The sequence below is a fragment of the Chlamydotis macqueenii genome, chromosome 7 (assembly GCF_036417535.1).
Source record: "Chlamydotis macqueenii isolate bChlMac1 chromosome 7, bChlMac1.mat, whole genome shotgun sequence".
NCBI classification, from domain to species: Eukaryota; Metazoa; Chordata; class Aves; order Otidiformes; family Otididae; genus Chlamydotis; species Chlamydotis macqueenii.
This window is the reverse complement of record NC_141562.1, coordinates 752131-767912: the sequence shown is the minus strand read 5'-3', so window position 1 is coordinate 767912 and position 15782 is coordinate 752131. Positions and strand designations below refer to the sequence as shown.

General features: G+C 47.2%; 1 protein-coding gene across 1 annotated transcript in view; it reads left to right on the top strand.

Annotated features, from left to right (window-relative positions):
- The window catches only part of SYNPO2L (synaptopodin 2 like), a 39595-nt gene extending 29593 nt beyond the window's left edge, over positions 1–10002 (top strand). Inside the window, exon 4 of the mRNA XM_086752430.1 lies at positions 3463–10002. Coding sequence (XP_086608556.1) covers positions 3463–5771 — 2309 coding nt within the window. The 3' untranslated portion in view covers positions 5772–10002. The remainder of the gene's footprint in view (positions 1–3462) is intronic.
- Positions 10003–15782: the final 5780 nt, after the last annotated feature.

The following is a 15782-nucleotide window of genomic DNA, read 5'->3' as shown; positions in this document are numbered from 1 at the left end:
CTTATTTTAAAATAAAGAAGAGGAGTTTCTCCTCACAGGGAGTAGAAGATGGGGGAAAGAAAGAGGGTGTTTAAGTGCCAGGTGACAATGTCCATCACACTGCTCAGTGATGAATCTAAGAAGACCAAAATAGACAAAGTGACCTCATGGCTTTCAGCAGCCATGCCTATGAGACAAAAGAGAGGCTTTAAAAGGGTTGTGGAGCTGATAGCAAAGGGCTTGAACACCTCAGAGATTTGGTTCTGCTCCAGCAGAGCACTGCTTTGCTCCTCTCTCATTGCCTCTCTCTCTGTTTATGGGGAGTTGTGAGTTAAACAGGCTTTGTGACATGCCCAGCTCTCCAGGTCTGGACTCTGCCTTCTCAAGCTTGGATAAACCTTATGCAGGTACAGATATCTTCTCTTTTTATTTTCTCTTTTATTTTATTTTCCTTTTCTATTTTTTTTCCTTTTCTCTTTTTTTTTAATCTTTTCTTTTATCTTTTTTTCCTTTTCTATTTTTTCCTTTTCTCTTTTTTTTAATCTTTTATCTTTTTTTCCTTTTCTATTTTTTCCTTTTCTCTTTTTTAAAAATCTTTTCTTTTCTCTTTTCTTCTTTTCTTCTTTTTTCTTGTCTTTTCTTGTCTTTTCTTTTTTTTCTTTTCTTTTTCTCTTTTCTTCTCTTTTCTCTTCTTTTCTCTTCTTTTCTTTTCCTCTCTTTTCTTTTCTCTTCTTTTCCTCTTTTGCTTTCCTTTCTTCCTCCTCTCCTTTGTCCTCTTTTTTCTTCTCCTCTCCTTCCCCTATTCTTTTCCTATTCTGATTTCATTCTTGCTCTTTACCTTCAGCAAATCATCTCAGGAAGACTTCTGTTTCTCTTTTCTTTAAACTGTTGCAGGAGATTGTAGCTTGAATACCATAATATTTTTTTCTGTTGGGAGGACTGATAAAATTAGTTCTGTACTTGAGCCTTTGATGAGGAGGAAAGTAAGAGGAGAAGAGGGCGGTGAGTAGCAGGTCCCAGAGATCCTTACTTGCCAGCTGCTTCAGAGCACAGGGAAGTTCAGAGCAACGTCCTAGGGAAGTTGTATGTGGATGCTAATGCTGAGCCAGGACCAAGAGTTTCTGGAGGCATAGCCAAGACTGTCTACTGTTACATTTTCTCTGATGTACTTGCTAGCCCAGACTCTAGAGTTGAGTGCTTTCATAGTACTCTCCTGTCAGAAGGGGGCTGCAACGACACTCATTTCGGATGGTGTAGCTCCCTAGCTGTTAGCTCCTGATGCCAGAAATCCTCCTGTTTGCCTCTCAGGGGCCAGCGTTCACATATTCTGCACTTGACTAAGATTCTGTAGTGCTGCTCTTCCTCCTTGTAAATTTAGAAGCAAAATACAAGCCAGCTGAGGTGTAGTAGTTTGTAGCAGGGATTCTTGTAGCCAGAAAATCTCTCTTACTTCCTCCATTGTGAACAATCCCCAGAGACACGTGTGTGCAGATTTGTAAGTGGAGTGGACAGACCTTCAGGAACTGAAGGTAGCTTATTTCCATCATGGAGAGCAGGTCTTTGAGGGTAAGTGTATGACTGCCCTGAAAAGCACTAAGTTTCCACAAAAACCTGGACACTACTTTAGTGTTGGTTCAGCAAGGTGGCGTCATTCTGTAAGGAAAGTTTTGCAAAGAGCCTTCCCTTTGCAAGTGCAGGTACAAATAGTGAGCCATTTTTTGCAGTGTTGATTTTGCTGTTCCCAGTTTTCTGGGTGCAAAGGGAAGGAATGGACTGTGCATCCACATGAGGTGATCTCAAACTGCAGAAGTCCCCTTGCTGAAATCCCAAAGCAGCAGCATGTGCTACGGAATGGCTGCAAACCTTGAGAAAGGTATTTCCTTGTATTTATCTTAAGCTTCCTGGAAGGATGACTGCTTTCAAAACCAGCACCTTATTTTCAGCATGGGGTGAGAGAGAGAAGCTCTTTCTGCTGTAGTTGCACTGGTGCAGTATGGAATGATGACACTTGCCAGGTTTTGGGGGACATCAGCAGTGCTCAGGAAAACTAGTATCCTTCTTAGCTAAGCTCCCTGTCCTCCACTGCAGGTAACTTTGTCACATTAGCAGATCCCCATTGAACGAATGCTTTGAGATAAACTGGTCAGAAGTGAGATCCTGAGAGGACTGAGCAGCTTCCATCCTCTCCTGAGCTAACACCATCTCCCAGCACTGCCTGCAGCTCCCCTCCACTCTGCTCCTCTCCTCTCCTCTGGCATAATTCTGTACCTTTTTCTTGAGAATTTCAGGACTGAACAAAGTGCTACATAGTTTTTTGACAAATTAGTAGATGCAGGCAGTGGATGGATGTTTCATCTGTACTACCATGCTGGGGAAAAGACAATAGGAGTAAGTCAGAAATCAGTCTATGGTTTAGGTATGTTGGGTTTTTTTCTGTGCAAGGTTAGTGCTGATTTCTGTCACGTGAACACTGATTCAAGGTACGTCCATACTTTCCCTAAGGCAGCTGAGTTTGGTTTTACTATTGAATCCTCTTCACCCCCTGCCTTCCCTGCATGCAAGGCAGAGGACACAACATTCCTCCCTGGAGCTTTACTGATCGCTGGGCTGGCAGAGCAGGTGGAAAATTATTATCCCATGGTTTCATGCCAGTGTCCCAACAGGTGCTGGCTTTTACATCAAGCCTGTCTAAGTGGATTCCTTCTGGCCTAGCTGATCAGTTCTGGAGGTATGGGATTGTTGCTCAGGAGCAAACACTCTTCTTCCTTGCTGGGCATGGGGCACAGGCGAGGGACTGCAGCAAGGGTGAAAACATGGTTCCTGCTGTTACAGGGCTGCTGCAGAGAGCGGTGAACAGCCCTACACATAATGCTGCTGCAAGACACCTTGCCTCTGTAGCTGGCACTGCAGCGCCCAGAGTAGGAGCAGCGTGGCTGTACCTGCAGAGCACCTCTCCCACCTCACCTCGTGCACGGGTGCTAACAATAGCAGCAGCTGCTTCGCGAACTCTCAGGGCCAGAAGGATTGCTTGCTCCTGGGAATCCTCCATATGGTAGAAAGAAGGTCTACAAAAAGCAAGGCTCCACCTTCAGGGTGATAGGTAAATGGTAAAAATTCCCAGGAGCAAAGGCATACACCGTGAAAATGCTGTGAGAAACAGCCTGGAACTCTCGGCCACATGCTGCAGAAACCAGAAATCCCAGATCTGACCGGAAAACAGAGACTGGCTGTCAGAGTGGGGGTAGTTCTCTCCCCACACCTGCATGGACTTCTATTGTGTTTGCAGGGAAAGAGAAAACTGCATTTGGGTTCCTATCTGCAGTTCCTAAAACACTATTAGCAAAGGTAGGAAAGAAAAAGAAGGGCAAGGGGTGACAGTGTGTTTCCTCATATGGGCACTAGAATACCTATGGCCATATCATTGTCCATCTTTGCCCACCCAGCCTCTTGCTGAGCTCTGAGCTTGCCTCTTCTCTCTTGCAGAGCTCCACCGCCACGAGAGCGTCCAGGAGAAGAATGTGAAAGAAGCCAAAACCAAGTGCAGAACCATTGCATCCCTCCTGACAGACGCACCCAACCCCCACTCCAAGGGGGTACTAATGTTCAAGAAGCGCAGGCAGAGGGCTAAGAAGTATACGTTGGTAAGCTTTGGGAGTGTTGACGAAGACCGCTCCTACGAGGAGGAAGACGGAGTTTTTCCAACTAGTGAGTCTGAATTTGATGAGGAAGGTTTCTCTGATGCCCGAAGTCTAACTAATCACTCAGACTGGGACAACACTTACCTGGACATTGAAAAGTCCAAGTCTGACTCTGAACAGAAGGAAGAGAAGCAAAAAGGATTGAGTGAGGCCTCAGGTAAAGGAGCACGATTATTTGAGCAGCAGAGGGAACGAGCTGGGAAGTACACAGTCGAGAAAGTCTCGGTGCAGAAGAGTGCCCATCTTGCCCCAGCCGCCCAGCCGCAGCAGGGTACGGCGAACGGAGATATGCCTGTGCCACAGAAGGTAGACAGCGTGCCCCTCAGCATCCACCTGGAAGGCGTGCAAGTGCCCAGCAAGCAGCCGGCCACCCTCCCTGCTCAGGTCCTGACTCCCCCAAGCCCCACTTTCTTCCCACCTCCTCCAAGCACGCCTGACCCCTTCTCTGCAAGCACAACGAGCATGTTCAACAGGTCTGCACGGCCCTTTACTCCTGGCTTTTCTGGCCAACGCCCAGCAACATCCTCTGTCATCTTCAAGCCATCTGCACCCAAAAAACCTAGTGAAAGTCTGGCTGGGCAAAGCACGGTGGTTTCCCCTTTCTCAGCTCTGGCTCCAGGAACACCTGTCAATGTACCAGCGCCAACACACAGTGGCCCAGTCAGCTCCTCCACATCTCTGTATATTCCTGCACCAGGAAGGCCAACACCACCAACTGCTCCAGAGACTAAGTCTTCTGCCAACACTGCCCGGACATCCACCACCTCTATCTTTCTGTCAACTCCCTCAAAGCCAGGAGGGGATGTGGCCTCCACAGCATCCCAGCCACGAGTCACTGGAACAGCCTCTTCTTCTTTGTATATTAGTCCAGCACCATCACAGCACACAATAAGCAGTTCTTTTGTGCCAAAGCAGCCTTCTCCTGCTGTCTCACCAGCAATGTCACGACCTCCTTCTGAGCCCTTAACCTCCAGGGAGCAGAGGATTGCTGTGCCGGCTCCTCGTACGGGCATCTTGCAGGAGGCTCGCCGGCGGGGCAACAAGAAACCCATGTTCAGTAAGATTGAGGAGAAAAAGAATTCACCCAACCCTGAACTGCTGTCTCTAGTGCAGAATCTGGATGAGAAGCCAAAAGGTGACCACCCTGGGGCAGGCTTTGAGTCTGGGCCTGAGGAGGACTTCCTCAGTCTGGGTGCTGAGGCCTGCAACTTCATGCAGTCTTCTGGCCGCAAGTTCAAGACCCCACCTCCAGTGGCTCCTAAGCCTCAGCAGCAAGATGCTGGACTGCTAAATGGGGCCCAGGACATGCCTCAGCTTAAAGGCAAGGGGGCAGAGCTCTTTGCCAAACGCCAGAGCCGCATGGACAAATTTGTGGTGGAGACAACACCAAAGTCAGAGTCCAAGCCTAGGACCCCCTCTCCTTCCCCTTCTCTACCCTCATCCTGGAAATATTCACCCAACATCCGGGCTCCCCCTCCAATAGCTTACAACCCAATGCATTCCCCTTTCTATCCCCTGGCAGCCAGCAAATCTCAGGCTAGCAAAGCAGAAAGCAAAGTGAAAAAGGCACCTGGCCAGAAATCAGGGATCAAGGTCATTGATTTAATGCGCCACCAGCCCTATCAATTAAAGTCAGCCATGTTCTGTTTTGGGGATCCCCCAAGCCCCAACACTCAGGAGTCTCCTGGTCAGCCAGCCCTGCCAGCTAGCTCGTCCTTCACAGCAGCCAAGCAGGTCCCCGTGAAAACAGCCAAGACCCAGGAGATTCGTCGCTTCTCCACTCCAGCTCCCATGCCAGCCTCAAGCAGCCTGGCACCCACTGTGCTTGTGCCCCGCTCGGCCACCATGCTGGATGAGCCAGTATGGAGAACAGAAATGGCCTCTTCTGCTCCCACTACACCAGCGCCCTTCCAGATGGAGCTCAGCCAGTCCCCTAAGCCATACCAGAGCTCCCCAGAGCCTGGTCAGGTGGGCCAGGGGCCTTCCCTGAACCCAGCATCGACCTCTCGGTTTCAGGTGGCCAGGCCTAAATTCTCAGCAGCGAGAACAGGGATGCAGGCCAATGTGTGGAGGCCAAGCTTTGGCCACCACTGAGGCAGGCACCCATCCCATCCCATCCCATCCATAACCCCACAGAGATAGTGCTCGTTTTGTCTTTCATGTCAGCTCAGTACATTGGGATGAGTGACACAAAATGAAGAAAAGAGAAAAAAAAAATTATTCCCCTTCTGCACCACCCTTTCCCTCAGCCTCCCCTGGATCTCAGATGCTCAGCTTCGTGATAAAGCTTACTGGCTGTGGCTACAGCAGGAGGAAGAATGTAGAGAGAGGGTACATGTGTGGTATACAGAGACTGGGAACTTACACGCAGCAGCAAAACCCACCTCTGAAGTGGATAAATGGCAGGGGTAGTTCTCACATGAGGACATGTAGGTGGTAGTGGTTCTCCTTTTCCAAGGACTTTGGAGTCACCCCTGAGTGGAGGGCGACTGGGAGGCAAGAGCTTTCCAGGAAGAAAGGATCAGAGGTGGGATTACAGTACAGAAGTCCTAGCTTCCTCACTAGGCTGCTTTTCTTGAAGGCTGTCAGTCTGTACACACGCACCTGTGTGCACACACACATGCACACGCATGCACACAGCAACACTTAGCAGGGAGTGAAAGTAGAAGTGGGGCTTTACCTTGGACACTTCTCCCGGACTCCCCTCCGGAGGGGCAGGGGAAAGGAGACAAGAGCAGAGAGAGTGGGGGTGTTCACATATGTGGGGGGGGGCAGTGTGCCCTGCACAAGAGGGTGGCCATGTGTGCCTGTTCCTACAGTCACCAGGGCTGGGGGTAAAAGGGAGAGTCATCCTAGCTGGTACTAAACATGGCTATCAGGTCTGGGAGCAGTTTACCAAAGAGGGGTGTTGAATGGACTTGGTGGGGCTATCACAAGCTGGAGGAACCGCAGAAGGAAGTATCAATTTTTGAGGATACACAAGATCAAAGCTAAGCTCAGGCAGTGGCTGACTGGTGCAAGGAAGGCCCTGCAGCATTAGTCCCACTGGAACAGGATACAGATGCTGTAAGTACAAAGGAGGATTGGGTGGGAGAAGGTACAGTTGGCTTGAAAAGGAGGCAGGATTGAATATGCATTTGCACGTAATCTTTTTGTTTAGTTTAGGACAGAACTGTGGCTAGATTGGAAATGAGTTATGACGTAAAACTTGCTGAAAACTCTGTGATGAGCTGGAAAACGGAGCCCCTTTACAGACGCTCTCAGTATGGAAGTGGAGGACAGAGAAACGGAAACTCACAAGGAGAATTTCATACTAAATGATTTAAGTATCCTTGAGGTCTATTTGATAAGAACTGAAGTGCTCTGAGAGTCCCAGAGGATCTGCACTCACACACACATACAGAGCTCAGTTTGCTGGTGATACTGGGGAAACAGCACTGCTTATTCCTTGAATCTCCCAGGCTAGCTTCAGATTTAATCCCTACACTAAAGGCATAAAAGAAGAAAGCATTCCCTTTCCCAAGGAAAAATTCAGGATATTAGTAGAGACTGTGCATGTGTCTGTGCATGTCATCTGTGCTCTTGTTTTCACATACCTCTGTAATTTGCTTTCCACCTGTGACCCTCCTTTTGCAGCAATCACTTTTACTGTGTGATCTCACAAGTACACCAAGAAAGTACCGCTCCTGAAGCACTGGCTCCCAAACACAGCAGATGCCCCAGCTGCAGGGAAGGGGCTTGCCACCTCTTCCTGCTAGGAAGCCTTTTGCTAGACCCTCAGGAATGAGTACTGGAGGCAGGATGAGGGTGTCATAGCCCTGCTTGAGACATGTCTCCATCTCATTAGACTTGCTCCTCTCCTTCAAGCAGAAGCTATTCTCTGACTGGACTGAACACAAACTTTGAATGTACAAAACTGTAGATTCTGGGGAGAAAAAGAGTGAGCGCAAATGGGGCTGATGCCATGTCTGTAAGCAGTGCAGCTAGTGTGGTTTCACACTAAGTCCAAGCCAACCTTCCTCCACGCAGCTGGAGCTTAACAATGTGTAGCTCTTTTCACGAAAGCTTGGGGCTCCACTTTTTCTTAGAGGGTCTAAGGTGCTTCTCTGTGAGCACCTGGAGATTTTGCATGTGTGCTCTCCCATGAAGAAAAAGAGGGCTGGAGAACCTAGCTAGCAGCTCTAGTCGCAGACAAGCTTGAGAGGGAGAGAATGAGAGAAAAGGAAAAGTACTACACAACCCTGCCTTTGAATCCTTTGCACTCTGGCTGGGCTTGTTCTGCAGGCCTGTGTTTGCAGGGCACGTTCCAGGGGGCCCTGAAACATAGGATGAGCATGCTGGGGAGGGAGCAGGACAACACTTACACTTCATTCGGTGTAATGAGCAAAGAGGTGGCTAAGCCAGAAGAGGTGCTGCACCTAGTTGTATGACATAGGAGCGGCCGACCTCAACTGATGAGGTCATTGTTTGTGTTCCTGGAAAGCCACAGAGGGGAGGTCTTAGGACAAGTCATCACCACGGAGTTAATTCAGATCACTGGAATCCACTTAGCTCTGGTGAAGGGGAGCAGCCATGCTACAAAACCTAACTGGGACAACTGCTTTCTCACTCATCCTGTGCTGCATTGCATTGCCAGCATTTCTGGAAGAAAATACTGTGTGCTGTAGCAAATTGAATCTCTGTGATTCTTGCCAAACATGGAAGGAGGAGTCTTCTATTTTTCTAGGAAAGCTGTGGGAAGGAACTAAAGGACTAGGAGTGCTTCAGAAGCTTCATCTCTAGTCTCCTTGTGGAATGCTATTACTGGCTAGTGGTTTTAGCCACTAGCCGTAGACAGACAAGCTAGCCCAGGTTGAAAGTGTCACTGAACTCATTGGTGCTCAGTAGAGAGAGCTTGTGTGGACCAGAGAAAGGGTGCTCAAGATAATTCTGCAGTGAACAAATAACCTCAGAAAGTCTGAATCTTACTTCAGTGTCCCTTTCTCTCAGGCCCCTAAAGGTAAGTGCTGTCAGGGCCTTAATGTCTCAGGAAATTCATTTTGCTGCTGGGAAAAAAGAAAGGTCTGACCTTAGCATGTAGAAGATTGCACGTGGTTGGTATTTCAGTGGTCCCACTCCACATTTCTGGGAGACACTGATGCAAGCCAAGGACTGATGGGCAAACATTGCTGAATGTTAGATATCAGAACCCACATGAGTGGGATAACTCATTTGGCCCATCATTTCTGATAATGTAATGGGCAGGAGATGAAAAAAAGTTAGGTCCAATTGGAGAACAAATATTAAACATCAGAGCAAGGAAAATAACCAGGAGGCTGGGGATCTTGCATTTCACTTCTAACATCCTTGGTTCGAATCTATGTTTAGAAGCAAAGCCAAAGTAGTTTGATGGATTTCAGCCCCTCCCACTCTTTTCTGGATCCTATGCTGACACAGGACTTGAAGCAGAGGGTGTTGCACTCCAGTGCTTGTGGAGTATCCCAAATAAGGCCTGTGGCTGAAAGTAGCATGAGATGAGAAATAATACTGAGATGCATCTGCTAAGCTATAAGGAAGAAAGCTGCACTACTGCTGGCTTCAAGCAGCTCTGCTAGTGTCTACTCATGAAAATATTGTGGCTGGCCTGTTAGAAAGGTGACAGGTGAGGTTACAAGGAATACTTTTGAACCATATAAGCTTGTCTTGAGCCTCTCCAAATTTCTAGTTCCTCACCTGTTGAACAAGCACAAACATAAACAGTTGTTTGACAAGTTTTAGCTCCCACCTTCTAAGTTATAAGCTGCAGTGGTAGGCCAAACCCCCATGTCCCCTCGTTAAGCATCCCTCCTCTCTAGCATGCTGCAGGTTACATATTGTCCCTATGGCAATTCTGAGGGTTTATCTTTGCTTCAGAAGTATCAGTCCTTTCCCTCTGAATATATGGGAACACTTGGCAGAGATAACCTCAAGATCCTGCAGCAGCTGAGAGGAAGAATCTCAGAAGAGACTGGTATGATGAGGAGTCACTGATCGCCAGACATGAGCAAAGGGCAAGTGAGGATTTACCCTCAGAGAGAATATGCTCACTTTCTGCTATAATATCCAGCGTCCCCTACCAGACTCTTCCTAGAAGAGACTCGTCAGTGCTTTGAAAATGGGAGCCCAGCAGCAGTGCTCTGTTGCTCTGTCTGGTGGAAGATGTGCCTCCCGGAAGGAGAACAGAGTTGGCGTCTTTGTTTATGGAAATACTTTTTTTTTCCCTTTTCTGTTTTGTCTTTTTTTTTTTCAATTTACAGTCACTTTCTATTTGTTTGTGCAGAAGAATAAACTTGTGATATGCACTTTATGTGGCATTTCGTCATCTTCTTTGCTTGGCACCCAGAAGTAACTGCTATGTGTACAGTACATACAGGTAGCACTACCAACAAACTGCTAAGGCCAGGAGAATATAAGGAGTCCAAAAAAGAATGGGATGTCTCAGCAATAAAAACACTTAAGGTGACTTTAAACCCCTATACATTAAAAAAAGCCCCATGAAAGCAAAAACTTAACAGAGATCCAAAACTTTGGTACTACAGGCTATAAACCACTAACTTACTGACTGGGTGAAGAAATTTCTTTATGGGCTAGCCCCAGCTGGCCTGCCCAGCCCTGCCCCTCAGCCTGCTCTAACCTAAACCCTAGTCTCTGCTTGTAAATCTGATATCAACGGAAGTTTTTCAGCTCTGGTAAATCCAAATATAAACTCACATTGAATGATTCAACTTCATGTTAACAAAGAGATCAGAAAACTAAATCAGTCAGAAAATCAAATATATCCCATTGTATCCTCAGGCTCCAGGCCTAATCCTAACTCTAACCCTAACCCAATTAATGTTAAAGTCTACTCAATTTCTAGGTCCTGAGGGGTTCATTGTGCTCAGTTTAGGAAAAGTGTTTAGGAGGTTGCTTTTCCCAGATGTATGTCACTCACAGACAGCAATTCCTAACCACTGCAGGAGATGTTGGGTTAGCTGTAGAATTGCACTGCAGACTCTGGACACTTGTCCAGGTATCATTTTGTGGATGTTTTTCAGATTAATTCCGAGGAGGGGACCCTTATGCAGTGGTCTGGAGGTGGGTCTTGGGACTATCCAGCGTATTTCTGATTGATTTGCGGACAGGAAACGCACAAAGGGGCAGTGATTTTTGCTAATGCCAAACCTGAGCTTCTGTCCAACCAGGAGCACAGCTCTAAAAGAAATAAGTCTACAGATGCACAGGCTGCAGATTAGGACTACATCTTGTTTTGCCTAATAAAGCTGACATAGTAGGATTATGAGCTACTCCAGATGGTTTGACACATTGCAGGACAGTTGCTGTGTCCAGGGCTCTGATTAAATTCCCTGTTAACCTCTACAACCTTCTCAAGTGAGAGTCGTTTCTTCTCCCAGCAGATCATGTCAGAAGAAGCCAGACAAACAAACCTTCAAAGGTGGAACGGGAGCCAGCCCTGCGGTTACTGGCCCAAAGCAAAGCTGAAGGATTACTGAACAGCTCTGCAGCAGGCTAGGGATGGACTTGGACTTCAGCACGCTACTCAGGGAGTAGTTTAAAACCAGAAAATAGTAAGGTGCCTCGTGGGGATGTCTACCCCCAAACAATCATACCCGACGGAAGAAGAACTGTCTGGCAAAGAGCACAGCAGGGCGAATATATGTTATGTGGGAAGAATAAGAGTATTCCCAGGCAGTACAGACCTGTAGCTTCAACGGCCGCTAGATGTTGCCACTGTTCTTCTCTGAGTTACCTGGGGTTTTGGCATACGCCTGATGTGGTGTTAAGTCTGGAGGGTTTAAAATCTTAGGAAAACCTTTCTTCCTAATCTATTCTCTTTTGGTGTTCCCATATGGTGTTGCTCAGTCCCACACACTAGAGGAGAAGGCCAGCCTCATACCAGGGAGTTTTGGCACCCACAGGCTTGCTGCAGCTTGGAGGGGATTCCTGGATGGTAGCATGTGGAGCACGCCAGCAAACAGGCTGCCCAGCAAGTGGCACGCTGTGGCCATTTCAACACACCTTCCAGCTCTGTGATCAAATCCTGTCCCAGCCCTACATCTCGAGTGCACTAAGCACGTAGTGGCAGGAGGGAGCCCAGCATTAACTGTTTCTCCTTCTCTCCTATTGTGGTGCTACAGACTACTGACAAATCTTCCTGTTGTCTGTGTAAAAGTGGAAGAGATAAGGCATATATGAAATATTTTAAAATAACGAATATTATGTATTTCAAAATTAAAAAACGGCAAAAAAAAAAAAACAAATCAAGAGATTTGCAACTTTTTTTTCAGAACAGATTGAATCATTGAAATCTACTGCTTATGAATGCTTTCAGCACAGATCAGTCCTGGGCTCCAGGGAAAAAGAAGAGCAAGGTGAAGGTTTAATTCTCTGTCTTCGGAAAATTAAAAAGGTGAAGGCTATTTGCCAGATTGACACTGTTTGCCAGACTTTCACATGATCAAAATGTGCTCAGGAGACAGCCCTGCTGACAACGCCTGTCTTAGCTCCTGCTTATGTCCCTCTAGCAATGTGTAATGAGACAGATCTCATCTGCTGCTCTTGAATTTTGCAGACATCAACAATTTGAAGTTAGAGCATTTGAAATTAGGTGGACAAGAATTCAGTGCAAAAATAAGTTAATTTTGAAGATACAAGTCAGAGAAAGCAAAGCTTTGTGCAGGCTGTTCCTAAAGCCACTTAAGCAAAGGGTATATTTGGAAAGAGGGAGGTGGTCACAGTGAGATACAGGCAGCTCCTTGTATGATTAAAAACTCCTCCCTGAAGTGCTGAAATGTTCTACAGGCAGCACATGTACTACCCCGCTGACCTAAGTGTAAACTCCATGTACTCAAGCAAAGACTGAATTTAGGCACCAAACCTCACCACACTCCTGGTAAAACTCTGCCCCCCTTCCAACCCAAAACTAAAACAGCTCATCAAACAAGGCCTGTAATGATTTAAAACCTTGAGCACTGAGTAGCATAAGTGGGTAAGATAATAGCAAGAGCCCTACATAACAACTTATCTATGCTGATTTGATCGTATTACTTACAGCAGAGATAACAGATTGGGACAATATTCCCAGCAGAAAAAGCCACTGAGCTGCTGGATCTGACACCATGGCAGGGCACAAGCGAAGTCTCTGCTAGGCACACCATGGACATTTCTCATCTAGTGAACTAGACATTTCTGTCTCTCAGGAGAAACTGTGCATAGAGAGGAGAAAGAAACAGGACTTAACTCTCAGCCTGGTAACTGAAAATGGAGACATATAATTTTATTTGAAGGCAGAGTAGGAGGTGAGAATCTCCGTTAAAGATATGCTTTGCTGCATAAGTGTCAGACATAAGACTGACAAGGCTTTACCCAAATCATCCTATAAATCCTGGTGCCACACTAATAGGATAAACCCTCTCTTATATTCCTTCTGGGTTCAAGGCTCAGGCTCTGTGCTGTACACTCCAGCTGCACTCTTAGGCCCTGTGTCTCACCCAGTGTATGTATATATGTACATACAGATGAGAATAACCTCTGGAGGACCAGAGTTGCAAGGACAGAATGGGACTTCACTTAGCACTGAATGAGGGCTTTGGATCATCTTTCAAAGTGGAGGTGCCCAAGGTCTCTTCAGAATTTGAGCCTGATGACAGCCACAGGCACACCAGCACTGAAAAAATCTGGACAAGGGGCTGTTTTAAACCTTGGATTTTGCTACTGGAGTTTCTGAGGAGTCCAATGATTGGCCTAGGAACAGAAATACTACCCACTAACATCTAGGGAATAAAGGAATCCTCCCATTTTATCATTTCAGCTTCCAGATACTATTTCTGAGCCCTGGATAAAGATCCTGCCCTGTACTCTCTACTCCTAGCTTATTTGCCTTCATATGCCTGCTCAACCTGTCTTGTTTCCAGTTCCTTACCACCATGACTACTTCTCACGCGAGACCTTGACTTGGCATACAAATACTTTGTTCCCATCAGACCACAGTTCCCATCAGTCCTTGAAGCTTGACTTCAAGGTCCTTGGCCTTGCCCCTAACCCTGCTTGCCTCTTGCCCTTTTGGCCTGGGATCCACAGAGGAGTCTTGTCTCCTGGAGTTGGCTCACTCTGAATTGCTGTCAGTGCCTTGCTCCTGGTCCTAACTGCTGGGCACACCTGCCCATATCCTGATTGAGATCTTCAGACACCATGCAAAACTTGCCTTCTACTTATCTCCTTACTATTGCTTTTCCTAGTCTCTCTGGAGTTTCGTAAGAAGGCTCACATCTGTTTCCTGCACACCTCCAATTACCAGTTAGCCATGGGGCATTCTCCTCCCTCCCAGCCTGCTCAGCTCCTCTCTCCCCGAACCTGCTTGCAGGAGCAGCTGTAGACCCCTGGGGTGGGAGGAAGCAGAGGAGCAGCATGTCATGCTCGTGGCAGGCAAGAGCAACCACATACTTTCCTGCTACATCATCTTTTGGAGCTACACCATGCCTCAAAATCCAGCAGGTTTCCATACAATCTCCATCTGGCATAAACTGTTCCCCTAAGGTGCAATTTGTGCTCAGGCAGGCACAGGAGATGACTGGAGATATAATACAGCAGCTATAAATTGGTCTGAAAACAGCTGCTGGAAGCAACCAGAGAGGAGGCAGAGTTTAGCATCACTCTAGTGACTGCCAGAAGGGGCATATAGCTGTAGCTGCATTTCTCAGCTTCTCACCCCATAATATAAATCACATTAATTTCTTACATTGTTAAAAAAATGGAGCTAGAAACTTTCTAAAATTAAGAGGTAACTGTACCTCATGCCTTTGGGAAAGGAGAGACAAAGGGCTGTTGAGTTTAAGCAACATAGCAGCACATTGTGTCTGTTCTCACAATGCCCCCCTTCGTGGCATCACCTTGTGACAGGCAATAGCTCCCTTGATAAACAGGGTTTATAATGCAGGGAACTTGAATAGAGGAGCAGCATCTCAAAGAGCACCACTGGACTTCGTAGCAGGCACTCTGGGCAAATGCCCAGCATGCTGCTAAACTAATCCAAGAGAAATAAACATGATGAAAAAATAGTCTACTTTGTGCAACCGGCAAGTGAGCCGGGCTTGGCCAACACCAAGAGACCTGCTCCTCTGTGGCTACTGGCACTTGTGCAGAGGGGATGTGCAGCATGTACAGATGGCCAGTTGTGGTAGTAGTATTTGACACCCTCCAGCTTTGAGCAGATGTAGATGCCTTCACCAGATGTGAAGCTCTGTGATGGTCCCAGAGCAGGCAGTAGCTGTTCACAGTTCAATTGCGCTATCCCCTATACCTGTTTTACATTGGCAGAGCTCCAAGGAGGTACTCCCAGATCACTGGCATGGGAGTGTGGGGGCAGGATCTGGGCCATCCGCCCCCGCCATGGATCATTCTGGTGTATCTGCTGGACTCAGTGAAGACAGCATGGTGTTACAGTAGACACGAACGAGGGAGAATAAGAGCTATGCTACAGAGACATGTGAGGTATATGTAGAATAAGAGCTATGCTACAGGCACAATGTGAGGTTATATGGATGCAAATGAGAGGAAAATGGGAAACTTTAGGCCAGGAGATTGCCATACATGTCCTGACTCCAAGGCTGAGTATTGTCCATAGATGTCTACCTCCTACCCTAGGCACAGGTTACAGCACTCTAATACAGGATTGGCATTTTAGGAATTACGTATGAGAGCCTAGAGGACCCTGGGTTGAATGCTGGAGTGAGGAGGGGGCAGAAGGAGGGTGTAAAACAGAGCAAGACCCAACAGAGCAAGACCCAAGAACAGGATATCAAGAAGGTTTTATGAATTGCATTAAAATGCAGTAGGAGGAAGAAGGGGAATGGCATGTTGATTTGAACAGAGAGGAGGAAGAAGTGAGGCACCTATGGAGTGCCTGGTCTTCCTGGGAACTGAGGCAGTGACTGCAGGAGGCCTGAGGAGCAACCTTTTCCTTTCCCCTCTCCTTGGGGCTGGTGGTGGTGCTATCTGAGACTCTGCCCTCTGGCCGCTGGCTATTAATAACTGCAGGATGCCTGTGCGAGAAGCCTTCAGGAGTCAAATTCACAGCACTCTGCATCA